A 26,711-nucleotide genomic window follows, 5' to 3' on the forward strand; every position below is an offset into this window, starting at 1 on the left:
GTACTGCAAAAAAACTGTAAACAACCCAAACATCCCATCAGTAATAAATAGCCCAAATATCCATTGATCATGATAAAAATATACAACAGAATGCCAGGCAGCTATTAAAAGCTCAGGAAGAACCCTAAGTGCCCGACATGGAAGAGGTACAACATGTGCTACACACTGGAGAAAGTCAAGAAAGAACAGAGTGCATGTGAGTCTGTTTATAAATTTCTTACAGCTAATATTCAGATGTCGGTATATGCACTGAAAAAACCCTAAAACTGTTAAGAGTGATTACTGTTTTTTAATACAGAAAAAAAAGCCAAATCAGTATACCGCAAAACATGGGCCTTCTACTCTTGATCTATCTGAAACTGTTATAATTCTAACATACAGATGTAATATCATGAAAAACTTGGAGAGGACATATCCAATTCAATCAACAGACAAAGGGAATGAAAACTAGGTCTTTTCCCACCATTGCTAATACTCAAATGCCCTTACTACAGTGGAATGTTCAGATCTTTTAAGCAGATTATTCAACTATTACAGATGTCCTGTGTGTTCATGTCCCTAAATTTACTTAAAAAATAAAAATTTTTAAAAGGATCCCAATGATTCAACTATACTTCAAAAGACTGTTCCAAGACCAGTCTAATCATCGAGTAGCATTTTCCAGTCTGGGGTGAAGACTCCATTTCCAAAATTAGCAAACCAAAAGAATATCTTCCCTCCATGAGAGAATTACAACTGTGTGCTTAGTAACAGGGAAGACGGGAAACAAATGAGCCTAATTTTGAGTTGCTTACCTAATGCAGCATGATTTTCTTGCTCCTGACTCTTTCCCAAAGAAGCCATCATTTTTAAATATATGTCAGTCCACCAAGGATTATACTTCAAAATCTGTTCAACAGCCTCATCTTCAAAAAAGTCAGCTCTGGAAAGAAAACAGTCAACGAGCTTGTTACATAGAGTTGAGCTGAGTTTCATTTTTCTTTTATCTTAACTCCTTACGTTTTGTATTAGAAACAGAGATTGTTAATTCAAAGTACAGATCAAGGAAATGAGCACTGTTTTCACTTTCTGAGTGGTCACTAATCACCATAAAACGAAAGCTGGGGTCAGACTAAAGGGATATGTGACATTTCTGCTCTCCTCAGAAACAAAGTGGAGAAAGCACCAGTCCTTCCCTTGAAGGCCCACCCCCGTACTGCACTGGCATGGGATGAGGCAAATCTGAACACAAAATGGACTGAAGCACTGAACTTGGGCTAGGTTTTTAACTACCACCTGTTCTGGTAAGGTTACAATAAAGGAAAGAATCTTTTAATTCTACCAAAGGAAAAAAAAAAAATCAACAGGAAATACGAGATACTGCACACCCACCCACCCCCCCACACACACCATTTATTAGCATGTGCCCTCACACTTTCTACCAAGATGCAATTTCTCTTACTTAGCTCTGCTAGTCCTAATAGTCCCTTGGCTTAAAACTATTGGAAAAGGGGGCGCCTGGGTGGCGCAGTCGGTTAAGCGTCCGACTTCAGCCAGGTCACAATCTCGCGGTCCGTGAGTTCGAGCCCCGCATCAGGCTCTAGGCTGATGGCTCAGAGCCTGGAGCCTGTTTCCGATTCTGTGTCTCCCTCTCTCTCTGCCCCTCCCCCGTTCATGCTCTGTCTCTCTCTGTCCCAAAAATAAATAAACGTTGAAAAAAAAAATTAAAAAAAAAAATTAAAAAAAAAAAACTATGGAAAAGAACAAAGCAACGTTTGTAAAGGAGAGAAAATTAATTTGCGTGTACTTCACTTTCTGGGTTTTAACTTGCAAAATAACTGCTACCTTCAAAATAGGTTCCTGGAGGACATTTATTCAGAAATTCTACCACCTTGCATTCAAGGCTGAAAACTGGTATTCGTGGGAACAGAACAACAAAAAAGTAGAACTCATGGTGAAAAATTCATTTATATGTCAGTTAATTAGAAACTCAAGGAATTGGTTGTTTTCACAGGTTGATTTTCTAGCTGATAGTTTTATGACCTGAAATATTTTTTCTTTCAACTGAGATAATGAAATCTTTCTAAAATTAGAAACTCAGATAACTGAGTTATTAACTGAGTTAATTTCTGATTAGAAAATCAGATAACTTACTGAATTCTTCATACATGCCAAGCACTGCACTAAATACTTTTCACCCATCACTTTCTTAAATCTTCACACCATCCCCATAGGCAGGGGGTACTACTAATACTCCCATTTTACATGGGTGGAAACTGAGGGTCAGAAAACTTGTATATCGTGGCCAAGGTCAAAGAACCAGGAAGAAGTGTGGCCAGGAGCTGGACCCAATTAAGTCTTACTCCAGAATCCAAGCCATTAACCAATATAAACATTCCATTTTTATGCTTGAGGAAATAAAAGTACATATGGGACAAAACCGAATAGCAATGATCTTGAAATAGCAATTCTCAATTATCAATTTTTGTCAGGTACATGACAGATAGTTCAAAAAGATAAGTACTACAAGTAAACAGCTAAAATGCTTTAATAAAAGTCAACAGGAAGTAGTGACTCTGCCCTGTGCCAACAGTAGTACTGACTCCATTTTGGGCACTGGGGTTACACGGCTGACAAGAACATGCAGTCAGGGTCCTTACAGAACTTACAGTGTCATAGGAGGGCCCAGCAGTCACAATATAAGTGCTATGTAATAACTACTATGACCTAACAGTACGAGCATCTATGGTAAAGTCAAACTGGGATGACAGGGAAGGTCCCTGAAGGGAAGACTATCTAAGCCAATAGCTGAATGACAATAAACAGTTAACTAGACTAAGACAGATAGGAGAGAGTATTCTGACTACAAGAATAGGTAGCAAAGGCCAGGAAACAAGAAGGCACGTTTAAGGGGGCAAAGGGGAGTTGAGGATAGCTGAAAACAATACGCTGTAGTGACAACAACACTGTAAGCCATGTCCAAAAAATCTAGTGGATTTTTGTCACTAAAAACGACTAGACACTTAAAACCTTTTACATATGGGTCTCATATCAGTGTGCTTTGGCCCACTGCTCTCACTGGTCTGGAACATGGTCTAGGAGCAAGCCCCAGAGCACAGAAATCATGGAGGCCTGGAAGGGGGCAGTAGCAACGGACATGGAGCAAAGTGGATCTGAGCTACAGTCATAGGCTAGAATCCTTAGGATGTAGACATAAAGGGGGCCAGGAGTCAAGGTCTATATCCAGCATTCCAGCTGAGACAGTTCAGTGGACAACAGTGCCCTCTGACGAGACAGGAACACAGGGACACTAAACAGAATAGCTGGAGACTTCCGCTTGGAACAGGCTGAGTTTGAGACATCCTTGCAGGACATACAGAGACTGGCGCAATAGGCAGTTAGCCACACAAATCTGATGCTCAGGAGAGACACATGGAATTGTGAGCATTTAGACAGTGACGGAGGCCAAGGGAGAACACACAATCACCCAGAGAGAACTTGGGAGAATGAGAAAAAAGGACTCCACATACTGGAGGGCTGACGACACAAGTCAAGAGTTGAAGAGCCCATCTAAAATGATTCTGGGTCTCCCTAGAAGAAGTGATGGCAAAAAAAAACAAAACAAGACCTTGTAAAATCTACCACTTCCACGCCCTCCCTCTAAAAATTTCAAAATGTTTAAATGACTCTTTTGGGTAAAATCTCACTAATATAGACCCAATAGTTGAAAATGTGATGGCTTATCCTTTACACTGTCCATGGTTCAAGAGTTTTGTGAACAAGATCTGAAGTTGATTAATGTTCTACTTTCCAGAATGAATTTATTTTCAAGTTTCTAAATGTCATTCACTCAATGAGCATTTACCGAGTGCCCCATGAAAATGCAGCATCAGGGAGATGAGGATCAGTAAGACACTCCTGACCCTTCAGGGCTCCACAATGAAATGGGAATGGATACAAAGAGAGAATATTGTAACATCAAGATGATCTGTCACTTGGAAGCCCCGAGGAGGGCTTCCTCTGCCAGTCTGAGAGGGGGTGTGCCAAGGGGTGACACTGGAGCCCAGTCTTAAAAGATAAAAGTTATCCAAGCTAGGTGGAGCAAGGGAGAAAACAGCTGTCACAGGAGCATCATGAATACAAAGTGTGCAAGAAGTGGCGTGGTACAGGCAGAGAAATAACTAAAATTCATTACTGCTGCAGCGTATAGGGTAGACAGGGACAGGCAAAAGAGAAGCTCCAGACGTAAGCACAGTCCAGGTCACAGAGAACTTTCTACACCGTGCTAAGGAGGTAGAAGTTTATATACTTTAATTGATGGAGAACCCAGTGAAGATTTAAAACAGATGTTCACTTTCAGTACTTAAGACATGATACTGGTGGTTTTATGGTTGATGGATTTGCAGGAGTCCAGGCTGGAGGTGGATACACCAAATACGAAGTCATGAGACTGCTGCACTAAGCCAGACATATAGGAGGACCAGAAAGAGATTGAGTGAAGGAAACAGCAAAGAGATAAATGGTACCACTTCTGGATGGATTAGAAGTGTGGAGAAAGAAAGGAGTCGAAGATAAATCCCGGGTTTCTACCCTGAGTGACTGGAGTGAAAAATGGTACACTCCACCGAACGGAAAATGTAGGAAGACTTTCCAGGTAAAAATGATGAGTTCAATTTTGGACACTCAGCAGAGGAGGTCAGCAAATACCCAGTCGCTCCCCAAACCCTTAACAACGTGACTTTTCTCCAGAGCACTTATCACAATCCAAATCTTGTCTCCTTCCCCACTAGAAAGTAAGCCCCATGAATGCAGTGACCTTGTGGTATTCACACAAATCCTCAGTATGTGTGACTCTGCCTGGCATGCAGTTCATTCAAACTGGGATTTGTTGAACAAATTAGTGCATATGTGAAAGAAGAAATCGATGAGATTTTCCTCTAATGCTTTTTCCTAAGCTTGCCATTTTGAATAAAGAGCCATGCTGGAAGCAAGTGATCTTCTTCCCAGCCTCATCATTAGTACTCGGAGCCTTGACATTCCTCAATTAATCCAAAAGCCAGATGAGTGTATCAAACTCTTAAACAAATTTACAGCACTGAAAAGTTACAATTTAAAATGGCACCCCAAATGCTAGGGATCATTTTTGTACCTCTTCTCATCTCACAGATATTTAGAATGCTAACTCAATTCTTCTATTTTCTCCCAAAGAAGGACATAGGCAGATTTATGAATTGGTTCAGGTAAAAGATATGCTGACAATTAAAAAAAACAATATGCCTAGGGAAGGAAAGAAAAACCACTCTCGGCAAGAGAAATATGAAAACTTGGCTATGACAGGCAAAACAGGAAGGCCTATTAAAGAATGTTTCCAGATACCTTCAACAAACTGTAGTGTAAAAATAATGCCCAAAAGGAGTTACAAATAGCAAAAAATAGACAATCAAAAACAATGCATGTTTATGGATCATCTGTTATATGCCCAGTATTCTGCTGGGCTGCAAAACACACAGCAAGGAATAACATCACAGAATGGCCTCTAGATTTTACAACACAAGACCTAAAAAATAGTTATTATCCTAAGTCATTTATATGTGCCTTTGAAAGGTATGAATTTTTCTATATACTGAATTTACCTCACTGTGTTGTTCTGCCTTAGGATAGAATTAAAATTAGTTTTCCTTAAGCCTGTAAAATATCAGACACCGTGACGAGACATCACGACCAGTAAGAAGTCACACAACTTGAAAGTCTCATATACTTCACAATGACATATATTATGTATTACGCGTGTACATTACATTCACGTACATAAATGTCTAACATGACACACGCAATGTATTGTCTGCATGGTAGGTAAAAATTGAAGCAAACCTTTTCCTCCACTGTATTAACCATTAAGAACAATTTAAAAAGCACTGAGCTAAAAAAAATTTTTTTTAATTGAAAATTTAAAAGAATTTTACTTGGACTTCTCTAGTATTAACACATCTGGGTGAGTCAGTCAGCCAATATAAATAATGGGTAAGAAGTAACACAAAAACTACAATTAGCCAAAGTCTTACTGTTACTGGAGAAGTCACAAAGAACCTTTACCGCACAGCTCCCACTCTCCGACCTGCCCATGACTAAATTTAAACCACTCGTGTAAGAACTCTTCTTTAAATAATGGAAAGAATAGCTCATGCATACTATTAAAGAAAATGAGCTTCTGGATAAAGAAACACAGAAGATGGAGAAAAATAAGGGCTGCATATAATATCACACTGCTAACTATAAATTCCAATTTCCTAATTCTCTCAGGCCATGTCGTTATTCTTCCAGTTTTAGAAGAGAAGAGATAGGCAGTTCTTCTAATTAAGCTCCCTCCCACTTGAAATTTTACTCTTGTAAAGCTCATTCTGTTTTCATGCTGGCCTGAGAAATTTGCTGACAATGAAATTTCCCACTTTAAATATTCAGCATGATTTTAAATAGGTTTCTTCAAATTACTCTTCAGTGGACCTTTAAAGCCACAATTGGAGAGATAAAGGTAATTAGAAATGGCAATATAAATGGAGCTGAATCTCTCAGACGTCCTCCAAAATATAACATACCCTGCTCTTACCCAGTTCCCCCTAGGATGTTGAACAGTTCTGACCATTTATCACTACACATCACTCAATGCATTTGCACATCACAAGATATATTTCTGCCATTCCAATTAGTCTCCCACTGTGTCACAGGAGATAGAATGTTAATCACAAGAGTAACAGCAGTTAAACTGAAATAGTGTACATGAAAAGGAAATACAAAATGACAAATGGAAAGACTCTTTTCAAGTCCTGACGGAGCCACTTAGTAGTGGTATGACCTTGGGCAAGTCCCTTAACCTTCTTTACCCAACTGTTGTGAAAACGGATTTAAATAATCACTTGAGAGCACTTGATAAGCTGAAAGCACTATACAAATATAAGGGAATACGATGATTACAGCTGCATGTATAACGGTTTAGAAATTGTTGGCCCAGAGCTTGGGAAGAATAATAATTGAAGCCTACATCAACCTAGGACTCACATCCTAAGAGAGCCGAGTATCCACAGAAGCCAGGTGACAATCCCTTACTTGGAAGAAGTACTGCTTTTGTGGCCAATGAGAGACATCACAATGCTCAAGTGATTATTTACCTATGCATCAACTAGATAAGTTTGTTAGGCAAATACAAGCCTGCAAGTGACACATTATGGCAAAAGACACAATCAAGGCAGATGGGAAATACAACAAAACTTAAAATTAGATTTTATTTATACCCTACTGCAATGAACAATTATTTGTTAATTAGACTCAGATCTTCAATTACAGGTGCTCGGAAATGAAGTGTTGGTAAAACCCTGGATCAGCCAAGAAATGAAGTAAATGTAGATTCAAATTCTTAAAAAAAAACTGAAACATCTTTTCATTTACATAGACCATTAATTACAACAAAAAGTCTACTGAGAAGAACTATAAATATTCTCACGAATGCAGTGTTCTACTTTTTAGCCTGGCGAGGAAAAACTTAAAGAAGTACATTAAGAGTTCTCCGATGCTGGAATGGTATCTTAGAAAGATCACAGAGGCTTAACACTTTGTAGGTTAATTCAAAAGTCAATTAAGGTTCTGAGCCATCACTAATTTCGAGAATCCCAAAACCACAGGCCTAGCATAGTTAAAAAGGCACTCCAAAAATTTTCAAATCAACGTCAGGTCAATTAAACGCTCAAAAAACTCAATACTCACAGATAATGATCAGGATCAAACTTGGCCAGCTCAGCATCCAGGCGTTTCTGCCTTCGTTCAGGTGCAGGAGTGAAATCTGGATCCTTAATATCAATAACATCACTCAATTCATCCTAAGAACACCCAGAAAAGAAAGAATAATTGCTATCTCCTATTTTGTCATTGAAAAATCTAATTTTGCATGAAAGGCCAAAACAAAGGAACAATCTGATCAGCAGGCCATAATACTACCTGTGACATGTAGATTCAAATCCAGCAAATGTTTGTTAAACACCTACTGCTTCCCTGTTAGAAGTTTTCACATAAGTTATCTCATTTAATTCGTACAACAAAGTGATCAATATATATCAGACATAAACGTTCATCATAATTTTTTAATGTATATTTAATCTTGAGAGAGAGACAGAGACAGAGCACGAACGGAGGAGAGGCAGAGAGAGAGAGACACAGAATCCAAAGGAGGCTCCAGGCTCCGAACTGTCAGCACAGAGCCCGATGTGGGGCTCAAACGCACGAACCATGAGATCACAACCTGAGCCGAAGTCGGACACTTAACTGACTGAGCCACTCAGGCACCCCTGAACATTCATCATTAAAAAAACAAAAAACAAAAAACAAAAAGCAAAAAACAGAATAACTCCCTGCAAGCAACAGGAACATTCAATTCTCCATCTCTTCCCCATTTACTCCTAGAGATTTTAAAGTTATTAACAGCATGTTTAAATACATTTCTCAATTTTTCTTTTAATGTTTATTTATTTTTGAGACAGAGGGAGACAGAGCATGAGTGGGAGAGGGGCAGAGAGAGAGGGAGACACAGAATCTAAAACAAGCTCCAGGCTCTGAGCTGTCAGCACAGAGCCCAAAGCGGGGCTCGAACCCATGAACCATGAGATCATGACCTGAGCTGAAGTCGCACCCTTAACTGACTGAGCCACCCAGGCGCCCCTAAATACATTTCTAGACTGGAAGATAGAGATGCTCCTGCCATGTTAGCAAACAGAACCTTAGGTAACTTTTGTGTGCCCATAAATCTCTGCTCGACCAGAAATCCACTAGACCCAGTCAGCCCATCTCCAGAAGCCAGGCCAACCCTGGGTGCTATGCTTACTTCCTGGTTCCCTCTTACCCCAAACAAGGTTGACTGTGTGGCCTTAGCCAATCAGACATTTCCTATCTTTCTTCTTTGTTATTCTTTATCCCATTAAAATTTTCTGCCTTTCGCCCATTTTTCCATGTCTCCCAGTGAAGACTGTTCACTTCCTAAAGCGTTAAATAAAGTCTGTTTGTATCACTGAAAACTGTCTTCTTTAATCACTTTTGAACATCTACATGCAGACTTTCCTTTTGTTTCTTCCTAAGGACTAACTCAGCTGGTCTCAAATAAGGATTTCCAAATAAAACTTACATATAAAACTGTGTGTGTTCTACTTTATGAGCATATTTAAGAATTTTTAAGGGCAATTTTGATGTATATGACTTTCTATCTGCAAACTTAAAAATCTAATCCTAATTGATATTCAATTTTACCGTAAAAGTCTTCACTGATGTATACACACACACTGATACAGAGCATGTTTCTTAGGTCAAATCCTACAGAAAATAGGTATAGTAGGAAAACTGTCTAGGAAACCATATAATCTTTTTTTATTATTATTAGAATTATGAAGCCAAAAAACCTCATACAATGCAAAATATCCCTATAGCGACATCTTTTTTTCAACCTCTTCATTCCAATTACTGACCACAAATGAGAAGTATAGAAACTGAAAGAACCTTAACTAAAAAGAAATCCAGGGAAATTACTCGAGAGAGTCATGGAGGGAAACTGAAAACAGATTGGCAAAAGGAATGACAGGTTAGTGCCTAATAATCGAGCTTAAAGTCGAGAGCCGTGAGGCAACCTCACCACAAAGAAATGAGCTACAATAAGCTGAAGGAGCCAAGGAGACACTAACATAAACACTCCCCACACAATCCAAATTTTTGCATTGAAAAAAAAAAATTCTCTCATTCCTATCACAATCCAATTAGCTCAAGTAATATCAACAACATTTAACCTAAGCACATTCTAATACAATGAAAGGGCCCAGAAAACTTTTTGGATGTCACGTCCAGAATACGTTAATACTTCTAACTACAAACATTCCAGGCAAAAACCAGATTCTTGGCTGTCCCCAAATAAAATTTTGCATTCCAAAAGTTCCCTTACAATTCACTTTTGGGAGATTAAGAATATATTTCCCTATAGAAATACTATTAAAACCAGTATTTATGTGCTCATGGTAACCCACAAGTTTATTCCACTTATAATAAACTTTAAATAGAGTACTCTCCATTCAAAGAGCGTACAACCCTGTGGCAATGTTTCCATGAAAAAATGCTTTCAGAGTTCCACTGCAACCCACCACAAACATCTCTTCCCCAAGCAGGACAATCTGGACTCTTCCTCTCTTCCTCACCTGCCTGAAATGAAGTCCTCCAGGCACATGGCCAGAAAAGGTGCTGACCGTAGGCCTTGGGAGGAGAGGTCGAGTTGTACTGGGCCCACTGGACTCATGTCAGCCAGATGGCTACCATGAGAGCCGTTTCCTGCCCACGGACCCCAAGTCCTTCTTCCCAGCACCCTTAAGTCACACATTTGCTTCCCTACTAGCCCCAAGGAGTTCCTTGCACATACCATACATGTACTCATTCACTCACTCACTCACTTCTGAAAGCAGCCCAATGAAGCAGAAAAAAATGTGAATCTGTAGTCAGACAAACTGAAATTAAAACCCAGCTCCAGGGGCGCCTGGGTGGCTCAGTCGGTTAAGCGTCCAATTTCAGCTGAGGTCATGGTCTTGCAGTTCTTCAGTTTGAGCCCTGTGTCGGGGTCAGACCCCGGAGTCTGCTTCAGATTCTGCGTCTCCCTCTTTCTCTGCCCCTCCTCCACTCACACTCTCTCTCTCTCAAAACTAAAAATAAACATTAAAAAGTTAAAAAAAAAAAAACAAAACACCTCAGCTCCAGTCTAACTGTGCATCCTCCCTGAATCTTAGCCTCCCTTCTGTGAATGAGTCTAGTGACACCTCCACCGTGAGGCTGGGGACTAGTTTCCCCTTGCTGCTATAACAAATTACTACAAACTTAGCGCCTTAACACAACACAAATATATTCTCTTATAGGTGTGGAGCTCCCAAGTCCAGAGTCAGTCTCATTGGGCTAAAATGAAGGGAAGGCAAAGCTGGTTCCTTCTCAAGGTTCTAAGGGAGAATCGGTTGCTTTGCCTCTTTCATCTTGGAGGGTAGCTTCCTCATTTCTTGGCAGGCATATTAAAAAAATGTCCCATGACAATGCCCTTCCTCCCTCAGCTTCCATCATCATGTGGCCTTCTCTCTTTTCACTTTGACTGTCTTACCTCCTTCTTATAAAGGCCCTGTAATTAGATAGGACTCACCTGGATAATGCCGGATAATCTCCCCATCGTAAGATCCTTAACTTAATTGTACGTGCAAAGTCCCTTCTGCCACATAATGCAGTATGTTCACATGTTCCAGGGATTGGCACACACAGACATGCCAGGGAATGGGGAGGGAAGGAGCATCATTCTGTCTACCACAGGCTGTTATGGGGATTAAATGAAATAATACGAGTAAAGCATCAAGTACAAGGCTTAATACATTCAATAATTAGCTTCCTTCCTCTGTGTCCCCCTGTTCCATGCTGTTCCCTGCACTCACTGTCCAACTTCCTACTGGGAATACCTGTCCTCCTTCCCCTTCCACGTCCTCACTTGCCAGTAGCAATAAAAAGAGAAAAATAGGGATTAAAATGTGCTGCTTCATTACTTCACCTGAACCAGATATAAGGTCACAAATGGGGTAGAATCTGGGAATTTCTGTAGGTAACTACATTTCAGAGGATAAACGGACTAAGGGAACCACAGGCATTTCAAAATACTAATTGCACTGAGAATAAACCCAGACTTTCCCCACAGCTCTGCACAATCTAGCCCCTGTCCTGTACTTCATGCCCACCTCCTACCTTCCTCTTCTGGCTCAAATCCCCCAAGCCACATACCAGGCTTCCTTCCCTTTCTAAAACGCTGAGACTTTGCATTTACAATACACTTCTCACCATTCAAGACTCAGTGCAAATGTCGCTCCTCAAAGAGGCCTTCTCTGGGCATCCTCACCAAAGGAGTACCCCACAGTCTCCCACATTACCCCATCCATTCCTTCACTTGTCACTATCTGAAATTCTCTAGTTTATTTGTTGTTTACAGGATTACGGACTAGCTTCCCACTAGAAGATTCCATGAGGACAGGAGTCTGGTCAATATTTTTCCTCACTGTATCCCTGGCACTGTTCCTGACCTTCAGTATTAAATCATTCATTCAGCAAATACTGTATGAGGGGCTGCCTGGGGTGCTAGAGACCCAGAAATAAATATACACACCAGGTCTCTGCTCTCATGAGAGTAAGAATTAGACAGTAAGAATGCAGCTGTCCTTCCTCTCTCCCTCCTCTCCCCTCTTGATTCCAGACTCAGGGCCTCCACATGTAGCTATGCAGTCTGTACCCCAAAGAACACGAACATCCCCAGCAGTACAAGCCCCACCAGGCTCGTCCTACACACGGTCATACACAGTGGCCCTGTTCAAACCAGACTCTCAAGAGGAACCGAAAGGAACTACAAAGCCAAGTTAGCGTGGGGGAAGAGAAATCCATCTAGGGCATCAACCAACCAAAGGTAGAAAGATAAGAAGATGGGAAATGTTCGGCCATACCAGAACAGCGGTGATTCTGCTACGGCCACTGTCAGTTGAACCATTTAAAGTGGGTATTGCCAAGAAAAGGTCATGCAGGATGAAAATCAGGCTTATGTTAAATTTTGGCATCGCTATGGCAGAGACCCTCCAGGGAGAAAATGAACTGTGTGCACATCTGGCCAATAGGCCTCCTGGAGACAACAGCCTCGGGTCCCTGGTGCAGCTGCGGGAAGGAAAAGGGCCGGCCAGCCAGCGTCCTGTGGCTGCTGGCAGCGGCGGTGCCGGGAGCTTGCTGGGTTGGCGCCCAGAGACTCTGGGATGGTTGCTCCTGGCAGCCCCCACCGCCTGACGCCGGTTGTGAGGCCCTGACTTTGAGCAGCCGGGGCAGTTTTCCAAAGGCGCCCCGGCGGCTGGCAGCGGTTTTAGAAAGGAAAGAAAAAAGGGATGGGGAGGGGAGAGATACATTAAAAAGAATGTTTCAGCAAATACCACTTCTTTTTTCTTCTCATTATCAGTATGAAATATGGAAGTTTCGAAGCATATGCCGTGTACATGGTCAGAGGGGAAAAAACATCGACTATAAATCCCCCCCCCACCATGAAGGATTAAATTATTCGATTAAGAGCAGATACCTGGGTCTTGGAATTACGAATGATGTTTCCTTTCTTTGTTATATTTTTATAATGAATATGTATCGCTTTTATCATCAAAGAAAATAAACCTATTTTTCACTTAAGGGGGGGAAAAAGAGACTGTGGAAAAACTAGTAAAATATGAGCCATCAACAAAACTTCATGGATATTTTCTCATCCAAAGGCAGAATGAGAGAAAGTCTAAACTTGTGAGAAAACATTCTTTGAGAAAATGCTGACGTTTCTTAAGTCCATCACTTGAAAACAGAAGAGATGTTCTCAAAGGTATTTAGGCAGTAATCACTCCAGCTTCTTCTCATTGCTTCACTAGCAGAAAGACACCCACACCACTAACCTTAGTCAAATGATCGCTCAGTTTTTAAGCACAGGGTAGTGGTGTCATACACAGAGCAGTCATGAATGCAGAACAACTCTGCGAGGAACACCAATTATGTGAGATTTGGGGGCCACTATCGCACAAAACACACCTATGTTAATACCCCAGAGAGGGTGTCCTTTGGTTCACAGAGGATTTTTGAAAGTTTTCATTCCTTAATGGTCATGAAGAATACCACAAACTTCTAGTTTTATTCATTAGAACATACAATCTTGAGGGGAGGGTGGAGGAGAGGAGAAAATGGGTGATGGGCGTTGAGGAGGGCACTTGTTGGGATGAGCAATGGGCATCGTACGTAAGCAATGAGTCACAGGAATCTACCCCCAAAACCAAGAGCACACTTTACGCAGTGTATGTTAGCCAATTTGACAATAAATTATATTTAAAAAAAAAATCATTCAATAAAAAAATATATGTATATCATTTTGAAAAACCAGTACCTACATCTACTGGTTTGTCCACTGGTAAAAGGTGCACAAGTAACAGCAACGATGCCAGGATGGAACAGATACACACGAGAGCCCCGCACAGTGCCTGGCACAGCGACATAGTCAGTAGCTGTTGGCTGTTGATGCACAGACAGGGAAGTCCAGTACCTGTTACTCAAGTCCCCCTAGAGAGGAGCGAACTTCAGCATCCAGACCTTTTAAAGAATTTAGAGAAGTTAACTGGTACACACCCATTACATATTTTATTTAACCCCCTCTAAATCTGGGGCAGCACCCTGTATTCAAATGCATTACTATTTCTCTGGCAAAATCTGTCAATATGCACACTAAGCGGGATTTAAGAAACTAATAAAAGACTCACATCAGTGGGGCTCCTGGGTGGCTCAGTGGGTTAAGGGGCCGACTTGACTTTGGCTCAGCTCATGATCTCACAACTCGTGGGTTCAAGCCCCCGCATCAGACTCTGCGCTTACAGTGCAGACTCTGCTTCCAATCCTCTGTCTCCCTCTTTCTGCCCCTCCTGTTCCCCCTCTCCACTCAAAAATAAATGTTAAAAAAAAATAATAATAAAGACATCGATTCAGATCAGGTTTTGTCACAAAACTAAACACACAAAAATGTTTACTTTGAGAACTTTCTGTTACCCCGTTACTACAGACATGGGTTATAAGCCTGCACCACTAGTTACCAGTTACATCACCCCTCAGGGCTTGTTCACATCCATGGCTCTCTTTTTTTCCTCTGTTGAAGAAAATATGCATTCAAACAGCTTAGAACAGCAATGCTCATTCAGTTCAAATTTGAACATTTTAATGATTTTAGATCATCAAGCTAAAGGCTCGAGAATCATGAACATCAAATTCAGTGTTTCATTTCTGAGGGGAAACAGAATGATGTAATCAGGGGCTCTAACTATGCTGACATTTATTTTTAAAGCTGGGTGATAGGTGCCCAGAGATTTGGTGCCTTAGTTAAGACATTCAGAAAGACCCAGAGAATATCTCATAACATTTTTAAAAATAAATCTAAATTACTTATTGAACATTTCCAACAGATACAAGAACTTGGGACCTAAAGGACTTGGCCTAGGCTTACGTTATGGCATTCCAGCATCTTCTCAGCAACCTGGCAGAAATCCCTTGAAAGGCTCTCCCCTCAACGGCAGCAGCAAGAAAGCAAGTGCCCTCGCCTCAGAAATGATGATCCATCTGAATGTACAATCTGTACTTGGCCTGCTTGACTTGTATTAGCATTCATTTAGAGCTTCACACAGGTACACCCCAAGTGATGGACCACAAAGTAGCTCTCAGCTAAACAGTGAGGTCCATGCACTGTAGTTAGCGCTGTAGACAAAATGGACTCTAACTACCTCAGAGATGACCAGAAAATGTGATTGGGGAGAGAGACTATGGAGAGACCGTAATTCAGGGAAAAAAGCATATAAGGGTTTTGAAGGGAGTATCTAATCAGCATTATTTGCTCAAGTAAATCCCAATTTTGTTCTCTTTAAAGAGTCTGGAGAGCATTTTATATTTTCATAGGCAGAAGTCTTTCTAGCATCCTATTCTTTTTCAAAGAGTTTTTATAATGCAGCATCTCCTAAGTTTTCTAAATGCTATTACAATGTAGATGAGTAAATTTATCCCTATTTGATAAAGAGGAGACAAGACTTGTTTATGATCAAATAACTGGCCTATCACCCCAAATCTAAGCAGCTGAAGTGGGACTAAAACATAGGTAAACCCTTCTTTAGTAAATTCAAATATGTCTTACTATAATAAACTACAGCCTAAAGAGATTTCATGTCCTCTGCCCAGATAGGGATTGAGAAAAAAAAAAAAAAAAAAGTTGTCTGTTACGATTTCTTTCATTTAAAATTCAAACAAAACAAAATGAAACAAAACTCCAAGCTAATGGTTCAGAAATACTTTCCATCAGGGGCGCCTGGGTGGCGCAGTCGGTTAAGCGTCCGACTTCAGCCAGGTCACGATCTCGCGGTCCGTGAGTTCGAGCCCCGCGTCGGGCTCTGGGCTGATGGCTCAGAGCCTGGAACCTGTTTCCGATTCTGTGTCTCCCTCTCTCTCTGCCCCTCCCCCGTTCATGCTCTGTCTCTCTCTGTCCCAAAAATAAATAAACGCTGAAAAAAAAAAAAAATACTTTCCATCATATAACATTCTAGGGAGGCATTTTCTATAAAACAACACAGGTACAAAATAGTTCAAAATCTCTCCTCTCCATTTCATTCTCCCCTCATAAACTAAAATAAAGCGGAATTTCCTATGTTTTTTGAGGAAGAGAGACTGATGTCATTCCTTTTTAGCCTAAGTGACAAACGATTGGGTTCTAACAAGAGATTACATTCAACCCCCACCAAGAGTAAACAGACACAAGTGCCCACTGTACACCAAGAACTAAACAATTCGATCAAAAGACACAAATTCATTCTCACCGGGAACATTCTCTCTCATTTATAGTTATAAAACATCACGTAATCATTTTCATCTTTCAGAAGTGTAACACAAAGATTCGCAGTTAAGTATGAGGAAAGAGGAGTTCCGTTTTGTGTTTTGGAAACTTCATGTCTAGAATACTGAATGAAGTGGAGAAAAAAGAAAGTAACAGGACATCTGACATCTGTAAGCACAGTGTGACTGGGCAGAACCACCAATGCAATGGAAAGGAACAAACGTGTGTAATCACTACAGAGAAGCAGCTGTGACTTGTGCTCTGAATACATCACCTCCTATAATCTTCATTAAAGATCTCCAAGTAGGAGCAGAACTGAAATTAAAATATCAAAATGGTAAAACCCTATACAACAAGATCTTTTAGAAAGAAACCGTACCTGTAACCGCTGAAACACTCCGGATCGTAAATTTCCAAATCCATAGTGGCACTGTGGATTCAGAGCACTTTCTGATACCTCTTCATAGGGGACCTGTTCAATTTCCCAGTCAAACTCTTCATCCTCAGCTTCTACTCCTCCCTCAGAAACTTCAGAAGCACCTGAATGTGTTAAATATTAATTTATTCAAGTACTGGGTTTCCTAGGTACAACTTGGAGGGGAAAAAGTATAAAAAATGCCTGCCCACATGCACTGAAAGGTATGTAAAAGAATATACATAACCTCATTATTTGTAAAATTTTAACGTTTAATTTTGAGAGACAGAGGGAGAGGGCACGGGAACAAGCGGGGGAGGAGCAGAGAGGGAGGAGACACAGAATCTGAAGCAAGCTCCATGCTCCCAGTTGTCAGCACAGAGCCCAACGTGGGGCTCCAACCCACGAATCGTGAGATCATGACCTGAGCCATCATCAGATGTTTAACCAAATGAGCCACTTAGGTGCCCCAACCCCACTATTTTTCATAGCTTCCCCCCAAAAAAAGGAACCAATCCGAAGGCCCTCAAGAGTCAGATGTATAAATAATAAATGCAATGAAAGCAAACAAACCTCAGCTATAGATGGAAAAACCTCACAAGAATATTAAGTGAAAGAAGCCATACAAAAAAGAACACATACTGCCTGAGTTATATACACAATTCAAAAACAGGCAAAACTGAAGGTAGCAGTAACACTGCAGAGGAGGGAGGAAGAAGGGACCAGGAGGAGGCACAGGGTAGGATTCCAGGGTATTGGAAACATTCCATTTCTTGACCTAGGCGGTATTCATTTTATGTAACTCATTGAATTTATAAACTTTTGATCAAAGCTCAAGAGGCCATTACTTTGCAAAAGACAGAGATGCTGTTTTAACTAGTCCAAAAATGTGACTGACACACTGAGTCAGTAATGTGTTTGTCTTTAAATTATATGTCACCGGGGCACCTGGGTGACTCAGTTGGTAAAGCGTCCAACTTCCGCTAAGGTCTTGATAGATCTTGCAGTTCACAAGTCTGAACTTTGTGTTGGGCTCTGGCTGACAACTTGAAGCCTGGAGCTTGCTTCGAATTCTGTGTCTCCCTCTCTCTCTCTGCCCGTCCCCCACTCATGTTCTCTCTCTCTCTCTCAAAGATAAATAAATGTTTAATAAATAAATAAATAATAAATGAAATAATATGTCACCAAATGAGCTAGTTTTATTTTCATGTGATGTCCTTATCTTGTCACCGGAACCATTTTCTCCCATTTCCTATTTGCTATATCCCTCTTCCCCCAGAAACACAAAGCACTCCAAATTTTCTGTTTATCTTTATTTCTTCTTAACTACAAAAAACATACCTATTTCTTCCACAAGTGGTTTGGCAGTCCTGGATTTTCTTGGTGCCAGAAGAGCAGTTAACATGTTCAGTCCCTCAAAATGCTGGCCAGGAGTTTCTTTCGGCAATCGAATGGTAAAAATTCCTTAAAGATAAATTTGTTTTATACTTAGCTCTATTAAAAAAAATCAAAGACTTCACACAAATACATCCAAGAAATATGTATTCCTATTTCATAGGGCTCCAAAATTATGCCCTTGTTATACAGTGAATAAAAATCAGGATAGAAAAAGGCTTGGGCCCCTGGGTGGCTCAGTAGGTTAAGTGTCTGACTTCAGCTCAGGTCATGATCTCGCGGTTCGTGAGTTCAAGCCCCACATTGGGCTCTGTGCTGACAGTTCAGAACCTGGAGCCTACTTCAGGTTCTGTGTCTCCCTCTCTCTCTGCCCCTCCCCTGCTCCCGCTCTGTTTCTCACTCAAAAATAAAATAAATATTAAAAAAAAAAAAAAAAAAACCTTGGGAAAAAAAGAAAAAGGCTCAAGTAGGGTTTTTCAGAATCACTGATTCAGCTGTCACCTGTATAAGAAATTAATCTGCTAAAACTGCAGAATGCTTTAGTCTTACACAGTATCCCCTTAACCTACTGATAATATTAAAAGTCCAAGCCAAAACCTCTAAAACTCAATGACCTGAGAAGGCAGTAGCTTAGAATTAGCCCATAACTACTTATAAGATTTATTTCTGAACTAGGAAAGAAAAATCAAGATATCTAATCCAATGAATAGCAGCAATTTCAAAAATTCACAAAATCTTAAAGCAATTATAGCTTAAAAAGCTATCTGAGATCTCAAGAGACATATCCCCAAAGTCTAAGACAGACTCAAATTCTACCTATGCACTTCTTTCCTTTCCCTGACTAGGTTTATCACTTCATCGAGGCTACCCCATAGACTTCTTACATTATTTACTACTGTGAATTTAAAATATTTTTTACCTTTTTCATTGCACTTAAACATATTTCAATACAGTTGACCCTTGAACAAAATGGAGCTTAGGGATATGAACCCCCACCCAGTCAAAAATCTGTTTAACTTTTGACTCCCCCAAAAGCTAACTATGAATAGTCTACTGTTGATTAGAAGCCGTATCAATAACATAAACTGTTGATTAACACATATTCTGTATATTGTATACATTAAATGCTGTGCCCTTACACTAAAGAGAAAAGAAAATGTTGTTAAAAAAAATCGTACGGGGGGCGCCTGGGTGGCGCAGTCGGTTAAGCGTCAGACTTCAGCCAGGTCACGATCTCGCGGTCCGTGAGTTCGAGCCCCGCGTCGGGCTCTGTGCTGACGGCTCAGAGCCTGGAGCCTGTTTCCGATTCTGTGTCTCCCTCTCTCTCTGCCCCTCCCCCGTTCATGCTCTGTCTCTCTCTGTCCCAAAAATAAATAAACGTTGAAAAAAAAAATTAAAAAAAAAAAATCGTACGGAAAATACATTTACAACACAATACCGTATCAAAAAAAAATCCGCATATAAGTGGATCTGCACAGTTCAAACCCACGCTGTATGAAAGTCAAGTATATATCAAAAACAACTCAATCCAAACCCACAGGTGCAGCTTCCTAAATCCCTGGGTACTTTTGAAATTTAATAAATTTGTTTCAGTATGCAACTTCCCTGCAATTAAAAGCACACTTACTACCTAGAAAGGCAGTTTCCTATTTCATTATCACATTAATTACATTGTATTATGGGTTATAACTTTGTCATTTAACTTTCATGCCATCCTTCCTCTCTTACCCTAGTTTACTGAGGTCAAGAAATATTCACTTAATAAATTACACAAGACTATACAGGGTATTCTTATTCCAGATTCACTGATAAAGAAAAATCCAGAGGCATCTACAAAAGGAAAATAAATGGTTTCGACACTAGCTAAACTGAAGGGCTTATCAATCATGAGAAGAAAATGCAGTCGGCCTTTAATTGCCACCTTTGAACAGTTTCTCACTTACCTGTTATTAACTTTAAAAAGTATACAAGAAAAATTTGATTTGCAGCTTCCAAAAATCATCCACATCTTTTCTCATATAATCTAACTTTTTTAAAAAGTTTATTTATTATTGGGCGGGGGAGGGGCAGAGAGAGAGGGAGAAAAAGAGAATGCCAAGCATGCTCTGCTGTTAGCACAGAGTCCTGCGTGAGGCTCAAACTCTCCAACCGTGAGATCATGATCTGAGCTGAAATCAAGAGTCAGTCGCTTAACCAACTGAGCCCCCCCAGGCACCCCCCACATAATCTAACTTTTAAACTCTTATTCAAAGTAGAAGAAGTAGAAAATAAAACACCTAGGAAACAGAAACAGGGTATTTAAGTAACTTTAAAGAATACTGTGAAGTACTTTACAGGACTGAGGAAATTGTAATTGTCAAGAAATCCATGAACAATAGGCATGGGGCGTTAAGAAACAAAGAAGTGTGCATTTGCAATACATCTAAAGGTCCCCATAGTATCTTGAAAGATTATGATGTACTTATTCTAACATGAAGAATCCAAAGAAAAAAAGTAACAAAATTCCAAAGGCAATACCTTTATCCGCATCATAGGATCCCTGTTCACTTCCATTTTCTACAACTCTTCCAGGAAGGGTTAATCTGCAGATTTAATAGGTTACATCAAGTCCTTAAATTACAGAGTATAAGTGACCATCAATGATAGTACGTTTACCACTGAAATCTATCAACCATTTTAAAAGGCAATTCTTCAGCATTTCTTTAACATCTTGCAAACTAAATAACTTACATTTCTTCCCTAGCTAAGATAAAAGAAATCACAGCTGCCTCATCTTTCTGTCTGAATACTCCCTAGTCACCAATAAAAGCGATGCTTAAAAAGAAAAACCACAATAAATATTAGTCATCACTATTTCTACAGTACTTTCGTCTTCCTAATGAGTAAGGGCATTATCATATACCTGGTGCCTGATACAGCAGGGACTCCAAAAAGGTATACTAAATGGCTCCCCTCCCTCCCAAAAGCATTTTTAAAATGGAAAACAATAAAGAAACAACAAAACCAATTGTTTATTTGGGGCAAATTAATACTTTAAAAAAAAAAGCAAAAAACAAAAGTTTTTCTCAACTCTCATTATTACTATACAGGGATTTTCCCCCTTTCACTGTAAAGGAAATGAACTGATTTCCCTGTTTCCAGTTTTACTCTGGTTCAGTCGCGTCTTCCACAGAGGTCCCAAAAGAATTTTTCTAAAATAGAAATCAGGGGCGCCTGGGTGGCTCAGTGGGTTTAAGTGCCCAACTTCGGCTCAGGTCATGATCTCAGTGTTTGTGGGTTCAAGCTCCGCATCAGATTCTGTGTTGACAGCTCAAAGCCTGGAGCCTGCTCCGGATTCTGTGTCTCCCTCTCTCTGCCACTCCCCAACTTGGGCTCTCTCTCTCTCTCTCTCTCAAAAATAAATAAACACTGAAACAGACTTTAAAAAATTAAATAGAAATCAGAGTGTCACTTTTCTAGTGAAAAAGTTTTCATGGCTGCCTGACATCAACTCAATAATTTACACTCATGAGTACCACATATGAGACCAGCTCCATTCCATTCCAAACTTAAAATGTGAGGCTCCTTTCCTCCCACATCTCCTATTCATATGCTTCCTATTCTAACATTATAATAACAACAACAACAACAATAACAAAACTTGGCAGGTCCCAAAGGCCCGGGGCTTCACAACCTAGTTAACTTTGATCTTAATGCTTCCTGGAGCTACAATGCAGTTTCCAAACCAAAATCCTTTCTAAGTCCAACATAAGAAGTCCGTTTATGGATAAACTAGCTTGTTTTAATGGTTACAAACACTAACTTCACTTTCAGAATCTGAACTGAGTTCCAGCTCTGCCATTCGCCATCTCTCCAACTTTTTTTGTATAAGTTAATCAACTTCGAAGCTCATACACTTCATCTGTAAAAAGTGAGAAATAACAGATCTCCCCCAGAGTTACTGCAAGAAGAGGTTATTACTGTGAAGTAGGTAAGCATTCCAAAAATGTAAGCTATTAATACCAATGTTCTTCTCCTAAATTCTTTGTAAGTATAGAGTTAAATTCTTACTGCATAAGAGTGAAATCCTGTTTATCCACAGATCTGCTACCCCTGATAGACTCTCAGTTTCCCAAGCAGAGGAGTGAGGAGGTTTTATTCACCTCTGCTGTACTGTAGCCAACTGTATTTTCAAAGATGGCCCATCTCACATCACTCCTCCCAACTGTGGGGTCTATGTCCCCTCCCCCTAAAACTGAGTGAGCTTGCAAATGTCCATGGATAAATGAATGAATAAGTTGCAGTGTGTGTGTACATGTATACACATATACATATGTATATACATATATATAAAACACACACACACACACACATATATATATATATTTGCTCAGCCATAGAAGTATGGAATATTATGCAGCCATAGAAAAGAATGAAATCTTGCCATGTCCAACAACATGGATGCATCTAGAGTATAATGCTAAGCAAAGTCAGAGAAAGACAAATCCCATATTCCATTCATATGTGTAATTTAACAAACAAAACAAAGGGAAAACAAAAAAGAGACAAACCAAAAAACAGACTCTTAACCAAAGAGAACAAACCAATGGTTGGGGGGGGGGGGACTGAATTAAATAGGTGAAAGGGATTAAGAGCACATTTATCATGATGAGCACTAAGTAACATGCAAAATTGCTCAATCACTATATTGTATACCTGAAACTAATATAACAATGTATATTAAATATACTGGAATTAAAATAAAAATTAATTAACTAGGTTTTTGTTGTTGTTGTTGTTGTTGTTGTTTAAACTGAGTGGCCTTGGGGCCAATAAAATGGAACAGAAATGACAGTGTGATTTCTGAGGTTAGGTCATAAATGATATGAACCTGCCTTGTCCCCCGGAATACTTGGCTTTTGAAACTTTCAGCTCCACCCCCCCACCCCCCACAAAGGAATCAAACTAGACCATGCAAACACACCACACAGGGAGTCCTGAGAGTACACAAAGAGAGAGGCTGTGCCCCAGCCACTCCACCAGTCCCCACCTGCTTTGGCCCTCACTGTTCCAGGTCCAGCCAATATATGACTACAACTGAATTAAAGATCTCAAGTCAGAACAGCTTGGCCAGGCTCTTACCAAATTCCTGAGGTACAACCAGGGCAAGAGAGTTAGATAACTGTTGTTTTAAAACACTATTTGATTGGTTATGCAACAACAGATAACTAGAACAATATGCCCTTATAATAAATATCTACTGTTTACTGAACATATGGGCACGGCAATAAAAACTATGCATCCATTATATCAATCCTCACATCAGCTCTGTACGATCACTAATATTAGTCCCATTGTAAAGATTAGGAAACTGAGACAGCATAATTTGCTGTAAGTGCCAGAACTGTTAAGCGTGCTGAGACGCAGGTGTGCCCAACTCCCCAGTCCCTGCTACTCAAGGAATGGATGAATTGGTGTAAAGAATACTCTTTAAAGTACTTCACAAATAACCTCTTATTTGGGCTTCATCAAGACTCCCAAACTTAGGCAAAATGGTTTTTACCTTGAAACTCCTATTATTGTATTTAATTTTACATTCCTATCACATTTAACATCTTTTCTCTGAGCCTCTGATACCTCATCTGTGACATGAGTTAACAACAGAAACTATGTTGTAGGACTGTCCTAAAATCAAATGAGATAATCCACATAAAGTATTAACCTGAAGTGAAAATTCACTACATGTTTGCTACCACCATCACCATCTACTTCCCATTCTTCATGTCCTGCCTTAAATATCACTTCTTCAAAGTCTTTCCCGGGGCCACTTTACATTTCAACAGGATCCCCTTTATTTTCTTTCCGTGCACTTCCCTTCAGAGCACTTATCACAATTTGGAGTCATACCTTTACTTGTTCGTTTATTGCTGTTCTCTCCCCATTAGAATGTAAACTATATGAGACACCACTACACCTCCAATACCTAAAACCCAGCCTGGTATAAATAAATCAAAGGAACAAATGAATAAAGAAACAGGAAAGTGCAGTATATGCAAGTTAAGTCAGGGCTTAATCGGAATCTGAGCAAAACGGTTTCCCACCCAGTGAAGGAACGAGTTTGACTCAAGAGCAAGGTTTATTAGGAAAGTACTTGGGCAGAAAAGGTAGGCTACAGCTACACTTGAATTAGAAAGATTAGGAGAATGGATTTTATGTAGCAGGAAAGGGAAAGGGGTTGACAATGTTTTAGGAAGAAAAATCTGCAGTGTCTTCTGTAAAAAGAAGCTAATATCAATCAATGCCTATTTCCAAGGAGCTCTCGCTGCCCAGGTCAAATGGGATAATACACACAAATACACATAATACGCCTTTATGCGTTAAAGTGAGCCCACGGAGCTGTTGCTACTTTTGTCATGGTTCTGTAAGGAAAAAATGCAAACAGGTTGTGATGAAGGGCCCTCACTGCGAAAGCACGACAACCGCAACCAAAGGGCAAAATCAGACAAGTTAGGAGGAGGTAGGAGAACGAGGTTAATTTGGTGTCAAGGGGGCAAAGAAAGGAGAGAATATCAGGAAGTAGGGAGCGGCCCGCCAAGCGTCGACACAACTCTTAAGCAGAAGGTCGACTGATAAAAGTCAAAAGGACTGGTCAGTTGGGAAGTCAGCGCGCACCGTCCTGGAGCAGGGGATAGGGTAGGAGGACCAACGCAGGGCAATAACAACAGTAAAAAGGTACGAGAACTAGGGCGGTAGGACAGAAACTGCAGACGTTACAAGATCCCAAACGCCAGGTCTTATAATGGCTCGAAATCTTTTTTACGGTGGGGATTTAACAAAGTTTAAGAACGGAATGAGCTTGTACAACACGTGGAATGCACTTCTGACGAGGTCATTTCCTCAGCACTGAAAGAAGCCGCGGAAATCTCGGGAAAAGGCAATCATTAAATCCCTCGCTCTTTCTTCTTTCCTCGGTAAACAGTTATCTCAAGAGTAACTGGGAGATGAAAGATCAATCAACGAATCAATCCCCTAAATACATTCTTTCTAGGGCCGGACACAGAGAACTCGCCTGAGAAAGTACGGCTTGGCGTAGAACTTAAAGTCGACCCCCTCGAAGTAGACGTCAAACTCGGAGACCCGGGCGTAGGGCACGCGGATGGCGACGGTAAGGAAGTCGGGGTCCTGGCTGAGGTCGAACGCGGGGGTCAGCATGGCCGCGCCGGACTCAGGTGTCCCAGCCACTTACACTCACGGTCGCCGCAGTCCCGCCACTCAAACTCCCCAGTAAGTACCCACGCGGGAGACTGGGTCTCGTAGCCAAGGCGCTTCCGGCTCCAGACGGAAGTGTTTGCGCGTGAGGCAGGAAGTCCCGCCCCACGCCGATCTCCATGGAGACTGGACGCTGTTAGTGGAGAAAGGGCGCGGAGCGTGGGGATTTGACCGCAGAAATGGAACTAAGGTCAAAACTTGGAAAAACCGGGACTAGAATCCTCCTTAGACCCACCAACCCTGTTTCGAAATCCTAAGAGATTAATTTTAACCTCACTGGCCTTGGAGGTAGACAGACCTGCGTTCGAATCCCTTCTCGGCCACCTCTCAGCTTAAGACCTTAGGGAAGTTACAAAACGTCCCCATGCTTCGGATAACTTTTCGATAAAATGGCACTAACACTAACCCCGCAGAGATGTGAAGATAACATGATATTACGTAAGTAAAGCTCTAACAAGGTACCTGGCAAGTTGTCAACGCTCCTTGTATGGAAGCAGTCACCGCAGAAGCCACAGCAGCGTCGTTACTGTGGTTTCCTTAGTTCTCACCTGCCTTGTCCGCAATTCCCCCTTTCTCCAGCCCCCCCTCCGTGTTTCACTGCCCATTTCTCTTCCCCTCCCTTTCCCTCTCCCTCTCTTTATCTGCTACTTTCTTTCCCCTTCCGATTTCCTTGAGTAGTTTTCTCGTATACAGATCGTCCATCTCCCTAACCTCGTTTAATCTCTACTATGAGTTTCAAAGAACACGAGTCAAGAGAGGTTAAGCACTGTATCTTATAATCATACATCTTACAATTACCAGAACCCAGGACGTTGACTCTTAAACCCTGTTAGTGCCTGAATTGACAAATTGCTGTACCTCCATATCCCTTCTTTCCTTTTCTCACTTTTCTCTGTACACTTTAGTCTATGCTCCTCATACTCTCCCAGTACCCGTCCCACTGATGTCCATCTTTCCCTACTTAGTCCCTTGGCCTTGCTTCTTCTTGTTGTATTTGCTGTTATTCCACCAGAAACTAGATTAGTCCAGGAAATAGTATTTACCTCCTGGTTTTAAATGTCAATGGAAAAGGGGTAAGAGTCATCTCTGTGGTAGTGGACCAGATAACTTCAAAAGCCTTTTCAACCTCCAATTTTTATGAATCTTAAAAATTAATTAGGACCCAGGAAAACAATAGTAGGAGCAAATAAAATAAAAATTTCAAAATAAAAACCACTCTGT

General features: G+C 40.7%; 1 protein-coding gene across 1 annotated transcript in view; it reads right to left on the bottom strand.

Annotated features, from left to right (window-relative positions):
- The window catches only part of SHQ1 (SHQ1, H/ACA ribonucleoprotein assembly factor), a 101,601-nt gene extending 76,102 nt beyond the window's left edge, over positions 1-25,499 (bottom strand). The window contains exons 1-6 of the mRNA XM_047097247.1: positions 25,291-25,499; positions 20,760-20,824; positions 18,189-18,311; positions 16,812-16,972; positions 7,735-7,847; positions 795-922 (exon numbers count right to left, since the gene is read on the bottom strand). Coding sequence (XP_046953203.1) covers positions 795-922; positions 7,735-7,847; positions 16,812-16,972; positions 18,189-18,311; positions 20,760-20,824; positions 25,291-25,433 — 733 coding nt within the window. The 5' untranslated portion in view covers positions 25,434-25,499. The remainder of the gene's footprint in view (positions 1-794; positions 923-7,734; positions 7,848-16,811; positions 16,973-18,188; positions 18,312-20,759; positions 20,825-25,290) is intronic.
- Between the last annotated feature and the right edge of the window lie 1,212 nt (positions 25,500-26,711).

Source organism: Lynx rufus, unplaced genomic scaffold, assembly GCF_022079265.1.
Source record: "Lynx rufus isolate CCGP_SWC_20201006 ecotype Redwood Valley unplaced genomic scaffold, mLynRuf1.p SCAF_4, whole genome shotgun sequence".
Taxonomy (NCBI): Eukaryota; Metazoa; Chordata; class Mammalia; order Carnivora; family Felidae; genus Lynx; species Lynx rufus.